Here is a 14,656-nt window from a genome sequence, read left to right on the forward strand (position 1 = left end):
GATGACTGCCTTTGATACATTATTCAAATTTTAAACAATACAGTTTTAATTATTTTCCTGTTCCTAGAATAACATAGTTTATCTATTATTTGACTGCATGGTGCATTAATTACTGGTTAATTATTCTCATACCTGAGTTAAACAAAAAGAGTTTGATCAATCATCAGTAATAGACTGCATGGATCAAATTGTGTTTATATTTAATACAAAATAGGGCTGGAGAACCTCTTGCAACAATCAAAGGAACACCAATTGGAAAACACAAACAATTTAGCCATTTACAACCTCTAACTGCTGCCAAAAACAAGACAGCTGAAGCTGAAATGATGTCAGAATAAAATGATGTTTTCTGGGATGAAAACAGCTACCAATATAGGAGACCTTATGAATGTTCACTATAACCTCTCATAAATATTTATGACTTCTCTGTGCCAGTCTATCATCACTTAAGGTCTAACTGAAGGCTTTTAAAAATCTCTATCTTGTTTAAGATACACTCATCTTTAACAATTTCAACTTGTTTATTCCAGACCCCTTGAGAGTTTCTTCTGAACCTTGCAGATCTTAATATGAATATTTCTCAAATCAAATAAATGCAGTTGAGTGTGCAGTTCAAAAGAACATGGAGCGGTGGATGGAATATATTTGTTATCCTGTGAGTGAAATCTTTTGCTTTATGCTGGTGAAAACAAGTTCATGAAGGTCCTCTACAATTGATGGTTCCATCTTTTCACAATATCCTGCTGTAAATGTTGCCAAGTGAAAAGAAAAATTAAAAGAAAACTTCTTTCTTGTCCAATCAAGCCATCTTTGATTGGACCAATGTTTTGATACAGTAAACAAATGTAGCTAAATATAAAAGTTATTATTAATAGCTTTGAGTTGGCACTGAATGGAAAATATCTTTTATTATTTTAGCAAGATACAACATGGTAACAAAGAAGTCCATAGTTGTGCAGCAATTTCACTATAATAAACTACTATTACCCTTGCACATAGTTTCTTCTCTAACTGATACATCCAAATGCTACATAATGATTTAGTGCCTTTGGCTAAGTCTTGTTCATTATGAGTTCAACATTAAAAGGCATTTAAGATATAAAATCTGCTGTTCAACTATTTTCAATGATTTTGCAAGAAAAAACAATTAAATTCCTGTTATATTTTCTGGCTCTGTTAAATGAACCATCTTTAAATATGTCCACTGAAATTATTGAAATCCCTGGAACCAACCTTCAGGATATGAGAACTAATTTACAAAGCAGTTTAAATGTTCCTTTAGTAACAAAACAAAGCAAAAGGAATATAAATTATCTGCATGTAAGCTCATAATACACTTTAGGCCAGTCAGAAATTCCACTCAATTTACATAGTATTTTTCATTGTACGTCCTGCTCTGAAGAACTTCTACATGACACTAATTATTCACCTAGGGTGGAGTGAATATTATACAATAAATTATCTGTAAAGATTAACTGAACTTGAGGAGATTCATTGTCCAATGTCAAACAATGAAAGTTCTGTTACTTTTATCCTCATAGACATCAAAAGAGCTATGCAGTGGCCATTTTTAATTCAGTATGATAGTTAACTTGTGCGGAATTATTATAAAAAGATATGGCATACAAATCAGAGTGTGTCCATTTCTATAAGCAGGGTTTGGGCTAGAATTTGACTACTTTGTGTCAATTTGTCCTTCTGAGTTAGTTTTGATGGGACATTTTTCATTTCAGAGGGTCGCTAAACCATAGAGGAAATTTCAAAGTGAACTGTAACTTTGAAGTTCCTTCCCCTTTGAATCATTTTATGTGTAATATCTAGCAGTAGCCCTTTGTCAGAGCCACTAAGGGCTAACACTCAAAACATCACTTTTATAACTCTTTACTGTGACCAATTTATGATATAAACTCAGTTGATAAAACCAAATTACTCTAAATTACCATAAGATGAGCTGCAGCTCATAACTACCTTACCAGTGATCATAAAGGAAAAAGGAACCTCAAGTTGCAATATATATCCATGGAGGTACATTTTTATGCTTAGCTTTAATTCAACATACCTTCACTTTAAACTCATTGTAACAAAATATTGTATGCAGAATCTGAGGGAAGTAAAATTGAAAACCTACGATAAAATCAAACACACTGAGCTCCTCTTGGATAAAACTCGTTATCATTATGTGCTATTCTCAAATATATTATACTAATAGATATATTTCAAATACATTAAAGTGGAACCTGTATTGAGTTGTCAGTCACTTGATGAGTGGTTCTCTTTGAGTGACCATTCAAACAGATGGGGACAATTTAACCTGATAAAATGAGTATTCTCATTACCTGATTGCTGATTAATGTATGAATTTTAAAAGGAGAAGTTACATGTTAATCACTTCTAGGAGTTAGAATGTTAATATCGAGCTGCTTAATACAGTTGTTTAGTTGTTTATTTTTGTTTTGCCCCTCCAGAACCCTCAGTGGAAGAGTGATCATCATGAACCATTCCATAAGGCCTGAGATGGTAAACCATGTACTCTAAAACATACATATTGTTTGGATTAATGTAATGGAAAGTGATGGCATGATCTGAACAACACTCAGGTCCCTCTTTGTATGGGTTGCTATCATATGACCAAAGCCAAAAATCTTTGGGTAAATAACCGGGAATCAAGTGGTGTTCCGGGGGGAGCGGCATAAACGTCTCTCTTCCACTTGAATCTCTCGTTTGGTCGGGTTTCACTCCCACGGCATTGAGACATTTTCCAACTTCCACATCTTCGGCAAAGCTTGTAGTTGAACAAATGGAGGTATCTCCCAATGCTTTCTTAAATCTACGAACTGTTTCCCGACTGAATACATATCCAGCCCCGCCGCTGTTGTACCCTCCGAATGTTTTGAAGTGTCTTCCAAGGAAATGCGGTTCGTCGGGATTCATTTTAGACACCAGATGTCGGAGATTTTCGATGATAACATACGTATCGTCGTCTGCTTTCATGAACCAGTCAGCATCGTTGAGGTGATGAGTATAAACATAATCCCAAGCAGCGCGGGTTTTCGACCACAAGTTCTCGCGCCCTTCTTGAACATCGAGTCCGATTGCGGGGAACTTTGGGTCCGCTTCCGAGCTCATAAACAAAAGAATATTGCAGCGCTTCCCCCAAGTCTCCTTAACTGGTTTGCCTTTGACGTGCAGAGTTTTAGGGCTTGTCATTACCCAGCATAAAATCTTTATCTTCTTTTGCTCCTCAAGAGCCTCTTTATTCAAAGAAAGGTGGTGATGATGATCTTTCATGTCGACATTAAAATCCACTGGTGAATCGACTTTGAAGTTACTTCCCCTCTGAATCATTTTATGTGTAATATCTAGCATTTCTCCTTCATGGGTCTTTTCTGGAACAAAAAACTTTTGCATAGTCTCCTCCTGATTGAAGCGGTTTAGAACAGTAACGACAAAAACCCCAAACGAAAGACCTAAGGCAAACGCAAGGATCGTTGACCGTGCAGTCGCCATGATTTACATGCAAGGTAATAATGTACAGTGTCACGCAACCTCGATGTGGTGTTGTAATCGTTCGGCGAACAAAAGATCTAAGCGGGTAGACAAGTAGTTTTGTCCTACTTCTTTGTCATTTGCAATTATTTTTCAACATTTCTGGTGTATTTTGAAAATTTTGTCTCTACTAAGGTGTTCAAGTGTTTGAATTCTCTATTTTAACTTTTTATTTCGCCGTTGGATCTTCAATTCCTCGGGTACCCAAGTAGCTGAATAAACATTTAACACAACTAACCAAATATTTAAAAACAAAGAAATCATTTAGCTCATGTTTAAATGCCACTCAGAAGACTTTTTTTTTTTAATTGACATCTAACGACTACGTGTCATCTTCTCGTTATTCGAGCTGCCTCACTTATTCATTTCTTTAATATCCAGTCTTTTTAGGGTCCCTCACGCGGTGATCTACCGAGAATATTTGAGTTGTGTTCTACTTTGACATTTATAGGTGAAAAGTGGTTCATGTCAATAGTATAAATTATGCACAGGGAACCGCTTGTGAGAGAAAAGCTTTTCTCAGAGAGACCGGTAGAACCACAAATAACAGAGAACAAAAGGCAGATACAATTCATTGAGTCGTTTAAATTGAAGAGAGGGACTTTCTTCAACTTATCAGAATTTATATTATTCGAAAAAAAAAACACGAGATAAGTCCATACAAATAGCCAAATGGGAAACAACAGACCGAGAGAATTGAAGATAATTGAATTAGGTGGCTCTTGCGAGTGAAACTTTCACTCGCTTAAATGTTAGCAGAGAGTAAAAAGATTTCAAGTGGGAAAATTCTCATGGGAGATAGAGGAAAGATCACGAAATACAGTGAACGTTTTCAAATAGAGATTTGAGTACAGGTAAAAAAACCCATTCATTAAAATTTCTTGATTACAGTACAGGCGTCTTATTCAGGTGAATTAAAGTTTACTACTGGCCAGTGCATTTTTTTATTTAGATAAAAAGGTAGCTTGAGTTGTACTTGAAGAAAATGAAGGAAAATGGTTTGAAGTGTTTACTACAGTACCTATAAACGCTTCCTTTGTTGTCTTCTTCAATAAGTAGTATCATATAATTCTCATTGGGAATTTTTATCGTGTTCTTAAAAAAGGGTAAATGCTTCTAATACTCAAATGAAGATTCAATTCCTAAATCAAAGGATGGAAAGGTTAAAGGAAAAAAAATTTACAGTGTCTCCCCGGCGGGGAATCGAACCCCGGTCTCCCGCGTGACAGGCGGGGATACTCACCACTATACTACCGAGGATTCGGCTAAGAATATCTGGAAATATTAAATAATTAAATGTCTTCTACATTTCGCATTATTGTCGGTAAAGGAGCCAAGTGGAAGAAACTAGAGATCAATTGACCAAGGTGCTCCAGACAAAAATACGATTAAAAAACTCCGAAATGCAACTGTCAAAATTGGAAGGCTGAATATTCCAATCGAAAGAGCCCTTTGTTAATCCTAACAACTGCCTGACAACTTTTCCTTCATACAAATGTCCACTACTTTTTTCTTGAAGCAGAATGTCCTTTTCATGCTGATCGTCTCACTTTTCGAGTGCTAACTAAATGCCTTTCTAACAACGTGAGAGAATTCATGTGATTCAACGAGCTCGCGAATTGGAGTCTTTTTCTTCATCGTCAGTTCGACAAACTTTCCAGCTTCCACAGGAATTAGCATGGTACACAAAGCATTCAAACTTAACTTCCTTTCCGTCTTTGCAGAAGTTCTAGGATACAAACGTCCTGTGATCAGCTGAGCAAAGCGCGTTTCCAGCCTTTTGCTCTTCCCAGATGAGCGGTAATCTTACGACGTTTGCAAAGCTCCTACATGCGATTTCCACAGAATGTTGGAGTTAGAGATATTTTTCCAACGTCGATAAATCTGACTCGTATACAGAGAGATTTCACGTCCAAAAAGGAAAACATGATCAGCAAAACATCTTCACCAATAAACTCCGTGACGTAATTTCGCTGCTCCCCGATCTATGTTTAGGCGCGCTTTGAGCCTGCGGTAGTTCTCAATACTTCTGCGGTTTTTTTTTCCGAGGGAAGGGTTTCCAAATCCACATTTTAGTGGTTGGGTATTTTCTCGAATTCTAGCTCTTTTTCAGCGCGAATGAATTTGTCTTCGGTGACTTGAAGAACTATCAACAGGTTTAAAGATGGCAGAAGACGAGGTGAAGAAAACAGGAGGCCAAGTCGATGGTAAGTGATTACATCTCGCTTAGCTTGGTTCCAAACTCGTGACCATTAAATTCTCAGAAAAATAACACTTGTGATCTTCAAACGTCATGATTTCACTGATTTCCATACTGAATTCATGCCCGGAAAAAGGAAAAACTTAAGTTTTCTACAAGCTGGAACTTTTAAAGAAGTGCGGTTCATGAAGTAAAGGTGAATTTAGGGTAGATGAATCGTCACAATAGTTTCCCTGTTCTTTCCGTATGTGTCATTGGCGATGGCAGCTTCGCTGGTTTATATAATTCAATACTGTTTTCTAAAGTTCCTCATAAAAGTATTTGAGGCAAATTTATCCATCATTTAACACATGTTAATGGCTCCTGATGATCCGCAGCACTGATCCATTATATCAATATATCAACCTCCTCTTGACCCCTTATGAAAGTTGCTGGTAATCCGAACTGGAGCTATGAGTGGCGATCCAAAGAGATTTGGAGACAGAAGTCATTTTAATGAGCTCATTAGTTAACATTATTCTGCGGCACATTTTTGTAAGCAGGTTTGTTTTGTAGTTGTATATAGTGTCTAAACAACCAAATTTGTATATTTTTATGGAAGAACTGCATCCAAGAGTAGCATCTGAAAAAAATACTTATTGTTTACAGAAATATCACTGATGTCTATAAAAATGATTGGTTTGGAATCAATGGAAAATTTTCAGTGTGCATAAGTGTGTGATGGTATTTGAGTTTGGCATGAAGTGGAACGTACTTCACCTAGATGCTGCTTCCTTAGCTAGTGGTTAAATCTATGATAATTGATATCCATTCCCTCTAACATTGTCATACACCAACAAACCCAGTAACTTCCTACTGTAATCTACCAACTGATCCAACATACAGAGTTTTAGGGACAGGCTTGACCTGTCACAACTTGTCCTAGTTAGTTTCTATAGCAACTAGTAGTGTTGGTACTCCACTAGGATGGGATGATTTTTCATAGCAGGCAACCTTTAAGAATTTTGTTAGATTTCCTTGACAGCTCTGCTTATGACTTTCCCTTTAAATTCCTAAATAGAGAGAGGAACTTTGAGAGTGAAATGTCTTGCCCCAGATCATGACACAAGGGACCTGCCTCTCTTAATATGCAATCAAGTGTTTACTCTAAAACGCCACTTAGTCTCTGCACATTTTTACCCTTGTTTATTTTTCTTCCTTCAGAACTCTGTTTGGCTCTTATTGATGCAGCCAATGATAAACAGCACGATGTGCGACAAATGATCATGACATCTCTGCATGAACTTGGAAAGAAACAACCAGAAATGGTTCTGAGTGCCATCAAGGGATATCTTATCAAACATCAGAAGGTAAGTTTGATGATGAAAATTATAGACAACTTTATTTGATGTGAGTTAATTGTCTAAGATATATTTTATGTATAGATCAACTTCAGCATCCATTTTTTTTAGCAGTGGGTTTAGAATAGAGAGAGGAAAAAATATGTTGACAATGTCAGTGATAGAATAGTAACTTGATGAAAATCCGATACATACTGTACCAACTCCTTTTTCTTTTTTTGACATAGCTTGACTACTTGACCTTATCCTTTTCACTCTTCTTGAAATATGAATGGCAAAATATCAATATTTATGTTATCTGTGAGATATGTAAATGATGATAGACACTTTTATTAGCTGGAGGGTGTTACCTAAAGGTAAGACTGCTTCATGAGTTTATCTTTTATTATTTTGTTTCTAGCTGAGCCAGGGTCATAGAGTTGTTCTCCTGAAATCAGCTTCAAAGATTATTCATGACACACTAAGTACACTGTCACTGGGTTTAGGAAAGCAAATGATCAAGTTGGCATCAGCAGAGATGACCAAGAGCAAGGTAAGAATAATAATGGTAATGATATTGTGTAGGATGGGGAAACTCAACCAGGAACAATATAATTGATTTCATAATTAACGCTCCATACAACTGGTTTTAATAAAATTTAATGTAAATGAATCATTTAGAAAAGCTGGTAGATAGGTTTTTGATGGCATGGAGGACTTTCTGTCCCTTTTAGGGTCTTAGCCTTCCAAAGATGCATTTTCTCACATTTTAGGTCTAATTTCAGTTTGTTTTTAGAAGTGGACTGGTCTTAACAAAATGAAAAGAGTTATGTGATGATGAGTACAATGATATTTCAATACAGGCTGGATAATACACCATTCCTGTACCCTCTACTCTGCCACAATAACTATGAAGAGTGCTTCTTTCATGAAAAATCCCACCAATTTTAGCCAAAAAGCATCATGCCAGTCGTTATACTTCAATTAAAAAACAAGTTGGTATTTAAATTTTTCCATTATGATTTCTCAGTGAACTGTCTGCTATTACCTGATCGTCTTTTGTTTGCATTGCTTTGAGAGATCAGGGTGAATATAAATCTTGCTATGTGTGAACTCAGCCAATTTGTTACGGAGCATAAGATAGAAATTTAGTTGGGGTTCTTTAAACAACATTAGCTGATGTACAGGAATATGATTATCAAAAAGAAAAAAAGTGATATCGAATTTGTGATTTATCACTGTTTAGGAAGTGGAGCCTGATTGGCAGTCTGCAGCCTCTGAGGTGTTGGTTGCTCTAGGAAAGAGGTTTGATCACCAGGTGATGGCAGAGCTCCTGGATAAGTTAGCTCCTGGCACACTACCTCACTACTTTGTTGTGCAGACTCTGGCATCTTTCTCCATTTCTAATCGTGAGTGATAAAACAGTTCACTTTTTCTGGTGATATAGATATGCTAAAATCTGGAAGATTTTCTTGTTTCTATTCGTCTTCATTCCCCCTAACAAAGGGCTAGCACGCAAAACTCTCTATAGTGGCCAATATACATTATCAACTCACTTGATAAAAGCAAATTATCTACTAATACTACCCACTGATGCCATACCACAGATACTTTGGAAACTCACTCCCTTTACTTTCATCTTGTTACTATTAGAACTAGTGGTGGGGATAGAGGGGGGGGGGAAGAGTAGGTTGAAAGGTCATTACAGAGGGGAGGAGATAGGTAAAATGGAAAGGAAGCTGGAGGTCTTTGAAAGAAGGAATTCATTGAAAGAATACAAAAAACTTTAATCTTACAGTCAAATGGTATTTTGTTAATGGTTAGGTATAGTGGGCTTGCAATAAAAATTTCTCTTTTGTTTTTCTTTCTACTCAGCCTATGGTGTTGTCCCTTTCCTGAAAGACATCCTAGGTCGCATGTTGCCCATGATGGGAATGGCCAAGCAAGACAATTTGAAATGGGTCATTGCTAACTGTAAGAGCAAGAGTTAAATCAGCAGCATGTTGCATCAGATTTAAAATGCAAAAAATGTGGTTCTAGAAGGTTGAAGTTGAAACATTTGTGCCAAATCAGTTACAAAGAACCAGCACATTTGCTTGTTCTATAATCGGAAGGAGTTTGATTTCAGCTCATACTTTAAGCTTCTCTTCAAGATGTACTTGCAGTATTTTGTTGCACATTTCTGCATGCATAATGCAAGGGTTGGTTACTACTGACCATTTAGTGGCAGCAGTCTGCTTTTTATCTTTTTTTTTTCTTGGAAAATTGAAACTCAGTTTGACAGATGACTTTCCATGAATGCCTCTTTCCACCTATACTATTGTCCAAATCATTTGAACTGTATTTCAGATCTCTGGAGAGATTTATTTACTAGATGGATCCTGAAAAGTGTAGCTACTTTCATGTTTGATGTTTTCCTTGCAGGTCTTGCCAGATTTTGTGAGAGCATCATTGACTATGTTGCAAATGCAGAGAGTGCGCCGTACCCTGATATCACAGTTGACAGATTTTATGGTGAAATATCATCAGCTTATGACATTTTATTTAGTGTGTGGATCAGAGCCAGTGAAGCCAAGGCAAGAAAAAGCTAAGAACATCTTTAGTTATTGACAGTACAATACATTGATACTAAACAATGGTTAGTTTTTTTTCAGGTTTGGTTTAGAAGATAATGTTATTTGTTTTTTAGATTAGACTAGCTGTTGTGGATGCCATTGGTCATATGACCCTTATTATGGCAAAAGACAAGCTTGAGGAGCAGTTGCCAAAGTTACTGCCTGGTATCACAGCTCTGTACAAAAAACACACAGAACACTACCTCATTACACAGGTATGGACTCAGTATAAGCAAAATTAATTTCTTTGCTGTGTTGAAATGCCAAGTTTGCTATGATTTCCTTTCCAAAATATTTCTTTCACTGTTAAAAGTTTCTTAAATCAGAAGCTTTATCCTTTGACCCATAAGAGTGACTAGCATCACCCATTAAGGTAATGGTCATAAACTGCTCTTGATTGTTACTCAAATTCTCCTCATCAGCACCTCATGATACTGGGAACAGAATGGAGAATATGCATACTGATGTCATGGCATAAAGATTTACACTAAGGCATATTTAACTGCCTTAAGACTATTAGTGTATTTCCTTACATTTCTGCAGGGTCTGTGTATGGTTTTGAAAGCCTCTTGTAAAGATGGTGGAGAAATTCTGCTTCCTTTAGTGGAAAATTTATTGGGAGGATTGCACAGCATGGTAAAAGTTTGAATTAAGCTGTTGTTCTTTTTAATAGTATTTGATTTTCCACCTCAGAATATTTTTCTTAGCTGATTTTGATAAGCTTTTCACCTTGTCAAGCATCTTGATGTACTATGTAGAATGATTGTTAAGTTAATTTTTATTGTTAAGTTAATTATTTCAAATACTTACTGAAATAGGTGCTTCTGAGAAAAGACCAGCAGAACTGACTGTTTTGTTTTTCACTAATAGACTGATAGATCTTTAATAGATTCCTTGATAGATTTTAATCAACTTTCATCTTGGCCCTCACATTTTTTATTGAAATTTCTGTTCATTAATATCTGGGACATTTTAGCCCAGATTCAGTAATTAGCCTAAATTTTTTTGAAAGGATAGTTCAATACTTCAAAATTAAAGGAAAGCTATAAAACCAAGGGGAAAAATAGCTGTAAGGGGCAGGGGTGAGAACATGTGACAAACTCATCCCATAACATGCAAGGTTGCTGAAGCAAAACCTGGTCACAGAAATCAACCAATAGGCAGTATTTCAATCGACACTGTAGTGACACGCTTCTCTGTTCCTAATTTGTTATTTTCTAGGCTTGTAACATGCCAGATTTTTCCAATCCAGTCTCAGTCAAGAATCACAATGAAGTTTTAAGATGTTTTTCTGTTCTTAGTAAGTGAATTTAATCTTTGTTACAACACCATTTTATCACTTTTTTTTTTTTTTTTTTTTTTTTTTTTTACCAAATAGTAAAGTATTATTTCCTTGGGTTTCCAGGATCTAGTCCTTAAAAAATTTTTATGCTTCTTTGCATACTCTCAAGGGCTCTTTATGGCCTCTAGGGCCTGGTAGAAAGACATAATAAGATAAAAATCATCCAACTGAGAGAAATTTTTGCAATGAAGCAGCTACATGTATTTTAAGGCATGTTTTATGCCTCCTGTTCTTCAAGAAAGTGGTAACTTATTGAAATAAAACTAACTGACATACCTCTTTGATGCTTGTCAGATGCTGCTGTTTCTTTCTTCCTTAAATGAAAAAGTCTTAACCACTCCCATGTTTCTTTCTTTGTCCTTTTCATCCCATTGTCCATTAAAATTTTCTCAAGCAGTTGGAATTCTTTTGTGGTCATTCTAATCTCTATTCCAGGTCTCATGAGCAAGAACTAATTTAATGAAATAATCTCAAATGAAGGAATAGTAAACAAGTGATGAGGCAAATGTTACAATGATTGTTTCTAATTTTTTATGTCAATATTCAGTAAATTACATCAAAGAGTCTGTAAGTGTGTTACCATCTAACACTTAGGAACTTACATTAACTATGTGGTTTAAATGAATCTGTTTTTATCCTTTAGCACCAGCAATCTCAGACCGTGTCATTGCATTCTTGCTTCAAAAGTTGGAGGCTAATAATGAAAAGACTAGAATTAGATCTCTGGCTGTTATTAAACATTTAGTCAACTCCTCTGGTGAGTCCAACATGTTAAATAGCGGGGTAAAGCGTCTCTTTGCATGTCTGTTTTTTAATTTTATGTTGTATTGGTACACTGCTACTCTAGTGTGAGGGGTTCAGGTCCAACATTTTGAGATAATTATTCAATCTTGTTTAACTTTAGTCTGATGAGACACTTACTTTGGCTTATTTTAGGTTCATATTTAGAGAACAAAGAAGAACTGATTATCACAGGCGTGCAGATTCTGTTCAGCGACCAAAACTTGAAGGTAAAACTGCTGATTGAGCAAAAAATTCCAAGTACAATACGTAATCAGAAAACCCAATATTCTGACTACCTATCTTCCTAATTTTAGTGAAACTTTTTTCTCTGCAAAGACTGATCTTTACAATCTGTCTTCACAAACAAATTCATCGAGAAAAATGGTAAAATTTGCTAATCATTCTAAAAGGGGAAAAATTTCATTAGTATACTTAAAGGCTTTAATTACAGTAGAAGCAATTGCCTGTGATTGGGTATCGAAACCAAATTTGTGTGAAATTTTTATTAAAGAAAAGCAAAAATGCTCTTAAACTCTGGAACGCAATTTTGTAGATGAAGCGGTGAAGATCGATGCTTCCTTTTTTCATACAATGTTGTAACGTTATGAATATATTTTTATGGTCTACAGGTGCGGCACATGTTTGCTCAGTGCATAACTGCCATGGCTCATCATCGTTACCTGGAATTGGAGGGCGGCCATAAATTGGTGGAATTTATTGTTAAGCAATGTGCACTGAGCGATGAAGAGGTTGGTGTTTTTCTTTTCATATCAAAAATACAGTTTTCTAATAGCAGCAGTGTGTTTTACTTGCGACATGGAGTGAAGCAATTTTCAATTTAGTGTCCAAAGTATCCGGGATTGCATTGGCCATACCTTACTTAGCAATGTGATTGGTCCAGAAAACTCGCACTACTCTCTAAACCAATCAGAGGCAAAACTAAAACCACGACTTGGTCGCCCGCGTTTTCCCGCGCTTTAGCCAGATTGGTCTGTTTGAATTAAGTTCTCATTGGCTCCTAAAGGTACTTTCTTTTCTTCTGACTGGCCTTTGGGATTATTTTAGTTTTGGTTTTACGATACTCAATCGAAAAGCGCCAAGTACTCTTCCTAGTTTAAGGCTGTGGGGCAAAAGTATTCAATGCATTATTTCTACAGAAAACCAGAAGACCAACCGACGCAGATTCCATAACTCCTCAAGCTCTTCAAAAGATGTGTGAAAACATTCTCTTCCTTCTGACGACAACAGTGGATGTCATGGAACCTGTAAGTGATAGAGTTATTTAGAAAGGAAAGGCAGGCTTAGATTTTTGCAAATTTGTTGGATTGTCATTCAGACTTCAAGAAAAAAAAAGCGTAGAATAAGTGCCGCAAAAAATGACTGTCTTCAATCCAACGAATTTAAACGATAAATATAGTTAAGAAAAAATTGTGCGTGTGTGGGAGTCATGTGTAATTTCGCACTCTTTGTATCTTGACTCGCTGTAAAATTTCCCTCTGTTGAAAGTAATAAAAAGGGAATAAGATTTGAAAATAGTACCTTTCCCATCCTCTTAACGTTCAGCTGTTTTAAGAGAAAATCCACAGAAGTGTTTCTCACAAAACACCAAGGAGTCGCCAATGTACATTGTATAGCTTCAACAAAATTTTCTTGAAGTGTTGCACGGTGTTCCTCGAGTCGTGTTCCAACTGCTGTCACTCGTTCCCTTCCTTCGTAGGTGCTGTGGCCATTCTTACTGGAGTGCCTTGTTCCTGAAACATTTACTCAAGCCATGAATCCTCTTTGTCGATGTATCTGTCACCTAGCAACCAAGAAACGAGAGGAGGAGGCAGCGGATTTCAGTATTGATTTTGATGCAAAGCGTAAGTTAGTTATTTGATCATGCATGCATGCAGCTTGGTCTGTTTATTATATTCTCGTCATAAATCAGTGGGTACAAAACATTTGTACAGGCAATCTAGGGGCGATTTCTTTGTTTGATGTAAAAGGGTAAGGTTCGAGACAAATCAGGATCCGTCGGAAATACTGAAGCCTTTAAATCTGGTGTATCACATCAACGCTCACTCATAGTTTCCAAAACCTTCCAAATTGATTGAAGCATTTTTTTTTTGTTTTCCTTGCAGAATCTACGGTTTTTGCGTTTAGATGTTAACACCCAAGATTCTTAAAACTTGTTTTATTCTATGAATTTTATCCCCTATCCTTTACCCCTACACCTCTGTCCTTTTTTGGTCCAAAGTCATTATCAAACTCTTCTATGGCCATACATTAATGAACAAAACTTTTTAAAGCAAGGATAAAATCGAACTGAAGCATAATATGTCAAAGCAACACCCTATCTAATGGCGTGACTTATAGATAATAAACTAGTGTGTTCCATTTGCTTGCAGCCAACATGCCCAAGCCAGCAGCTATCATCTCCCGTCTCTTAGTGAGTAGCGACATTCTTCGTTAATTACTTGTAGCGATTTGCAGCGGATAGCTGACTCGTAGCATTCCTATAACTCGTGCGCAACGGGCGTTTTAGGAAGTTGTAAAAGGAGTGGTTGAACGGGGAATAACAAGTATTTTTCTCTCACTGTCGCCTTACCCGCGCTTCGTTTCGCGCTCCTGTACGGCTTCTATCGGCCGCGCACATCTCAAAGACGATCGGAGGTGGGTCAGAGGTGGAACACTGAATTTACAGAAGCTCTCTCATCTGGGGAGTCAATGTTTGCGGCTGATACGCTCACAAGGGGAAGTTTGCTGCTACTCAAGCATAAATTATTCTTACAATCGAACCACAATCTACTACAACACCCATGGAACATATTACTCAGACTCTGGCCGTGACGCGGTAAAGTCAGAGTCC

The 14,656-nt window shown here is 36.7% G+C and overlaps 2 protein-coding genes, 1 non-coding gene and 1 pseudogene across 4 annotated transcripts in view; 1 reads left to right on the forward strand and 3 right to left on the reverse strand.

Annotated features, from left to right (window-relative positions):
- Window positions 1-889: 889 nt before the first annotated feature.
- Window positions 890-3,592, reverse strand: LOC113668011 (glycoprotein-N-acetylgalactosamine 3-beta-galactosyltransferase 1). The gene has a single exon (XM_027183893.2). It carries the CDS (start codon window positions 3,505-3,507, stop codon window positions 2,443-2,445), a length of 1,065 nt encoding a protein of 354 aa, XP_027039694.2. The 5' UTR covers window positions 3,508-3,592; the 3' UTR covers window positions 890-2,442.
- A 1,122-nt stretch (window positions 3,593-4,714) lies between these two features.
- Window positions 4,715-5,531, reverse strand: LOC113668039 (uncharacterized; annotated as a pseudogene).
- Window positions 4,735-4,806, reverse strand: Trnad-guc (transfer RNA aspartic acid (anticodon GUC)). Its single transcript has one exon. It is a non-coding gene; the product is annotated as a tRNA-Asp (tRNA).
- A 37-nt stretch (window positions 5,532-5,568) lies between the features above and the next one.
- LOC113668009 (maestro heat-like repeat-containing protein family member 1) overlaps window positions 5,569-14,656 on the forward strand; it is a 33,852-nt gene continuing 24,764 nt past the window's right edge. The window contains exons 1-16 of one of the 2 annotated variants that reach the window (XM_089201572.1): window positions 5,584-5,753; window positions 6,124-6,280; window positions 6,950-7,095; window positions 7,487-7,618; window positions 8,312-8,474; window positions 8,941-9,039; window positions 9,490-9,641; window positions 9,755-9,895; window positions 10,224-10,316; window positions 10,902-10,980; window positions 11,666-11,779; window positions 11,959-12,032; window positions 12,435-12,554; window positions 12,963-13,070; window positions 13,523-13,667; window positions 14,196-14,236. In XM_089201572.1, coding sequence (XP_089057698.1) covers window positions 7,006-7,095; window positions 7,487-7,618; window positions 8,312-8,474; window positions 8,941-9,039; window positions 9,490-9,641; window positions 9,755-9,895; window positions 10,224-10,316; window positions 10,902-10,980; window positions 11,666-11,779; window positions 11,959-12,032; window positions 12,435-12,554; window positions 12,963-13,070; window positions 13,523-13,667; window positions 14,196-14,236 — 1,551 coding nt within the window. In that variant the 5' untranslated portion in view covers window positions 5,584-5,753; window positions 6,124-6,280; window positions 6,950-7,005. Of the gene's footprint in view, window positions 5,754-6,123; window positions 6,281-6,949; window positions 7,096-7,486; window positions 7,619-8,311; window positions 8,475-8,940; window positions 9,040-9,489; window positions 9,642-9,754; window positions 9,896-10,223; window positions 10,317-10,901; window positions 10,981-11,665; window positions 11,780-11,958; window positions 12,033-12,434; window positions 12,555-12,962; window positions 13,071-13,522; window positions 13,668-14,195; window positions 14,237-14,656 lie in introns of both variants that reach the window. The other variant, XM_027183890.2, reaches the window with a different exon arrangement.

The sequence above is a fragment of the Pocillopora damicornis genome, chromosome 3, assembly GCF_964200805.1.
Source record: "Pocillopora damicornis chromosome 3, jaPocDami1.2, whole genome shotgun sequence".
In the NCBI taxonomy this organism is placed as follows: domain Eukaryota; kingdom Metazoa; phylum Cnidaria; class Anthozoa; order Scleractinia; family Pocilloporidae; genus Pocillopora; species Pocillopora damicornis.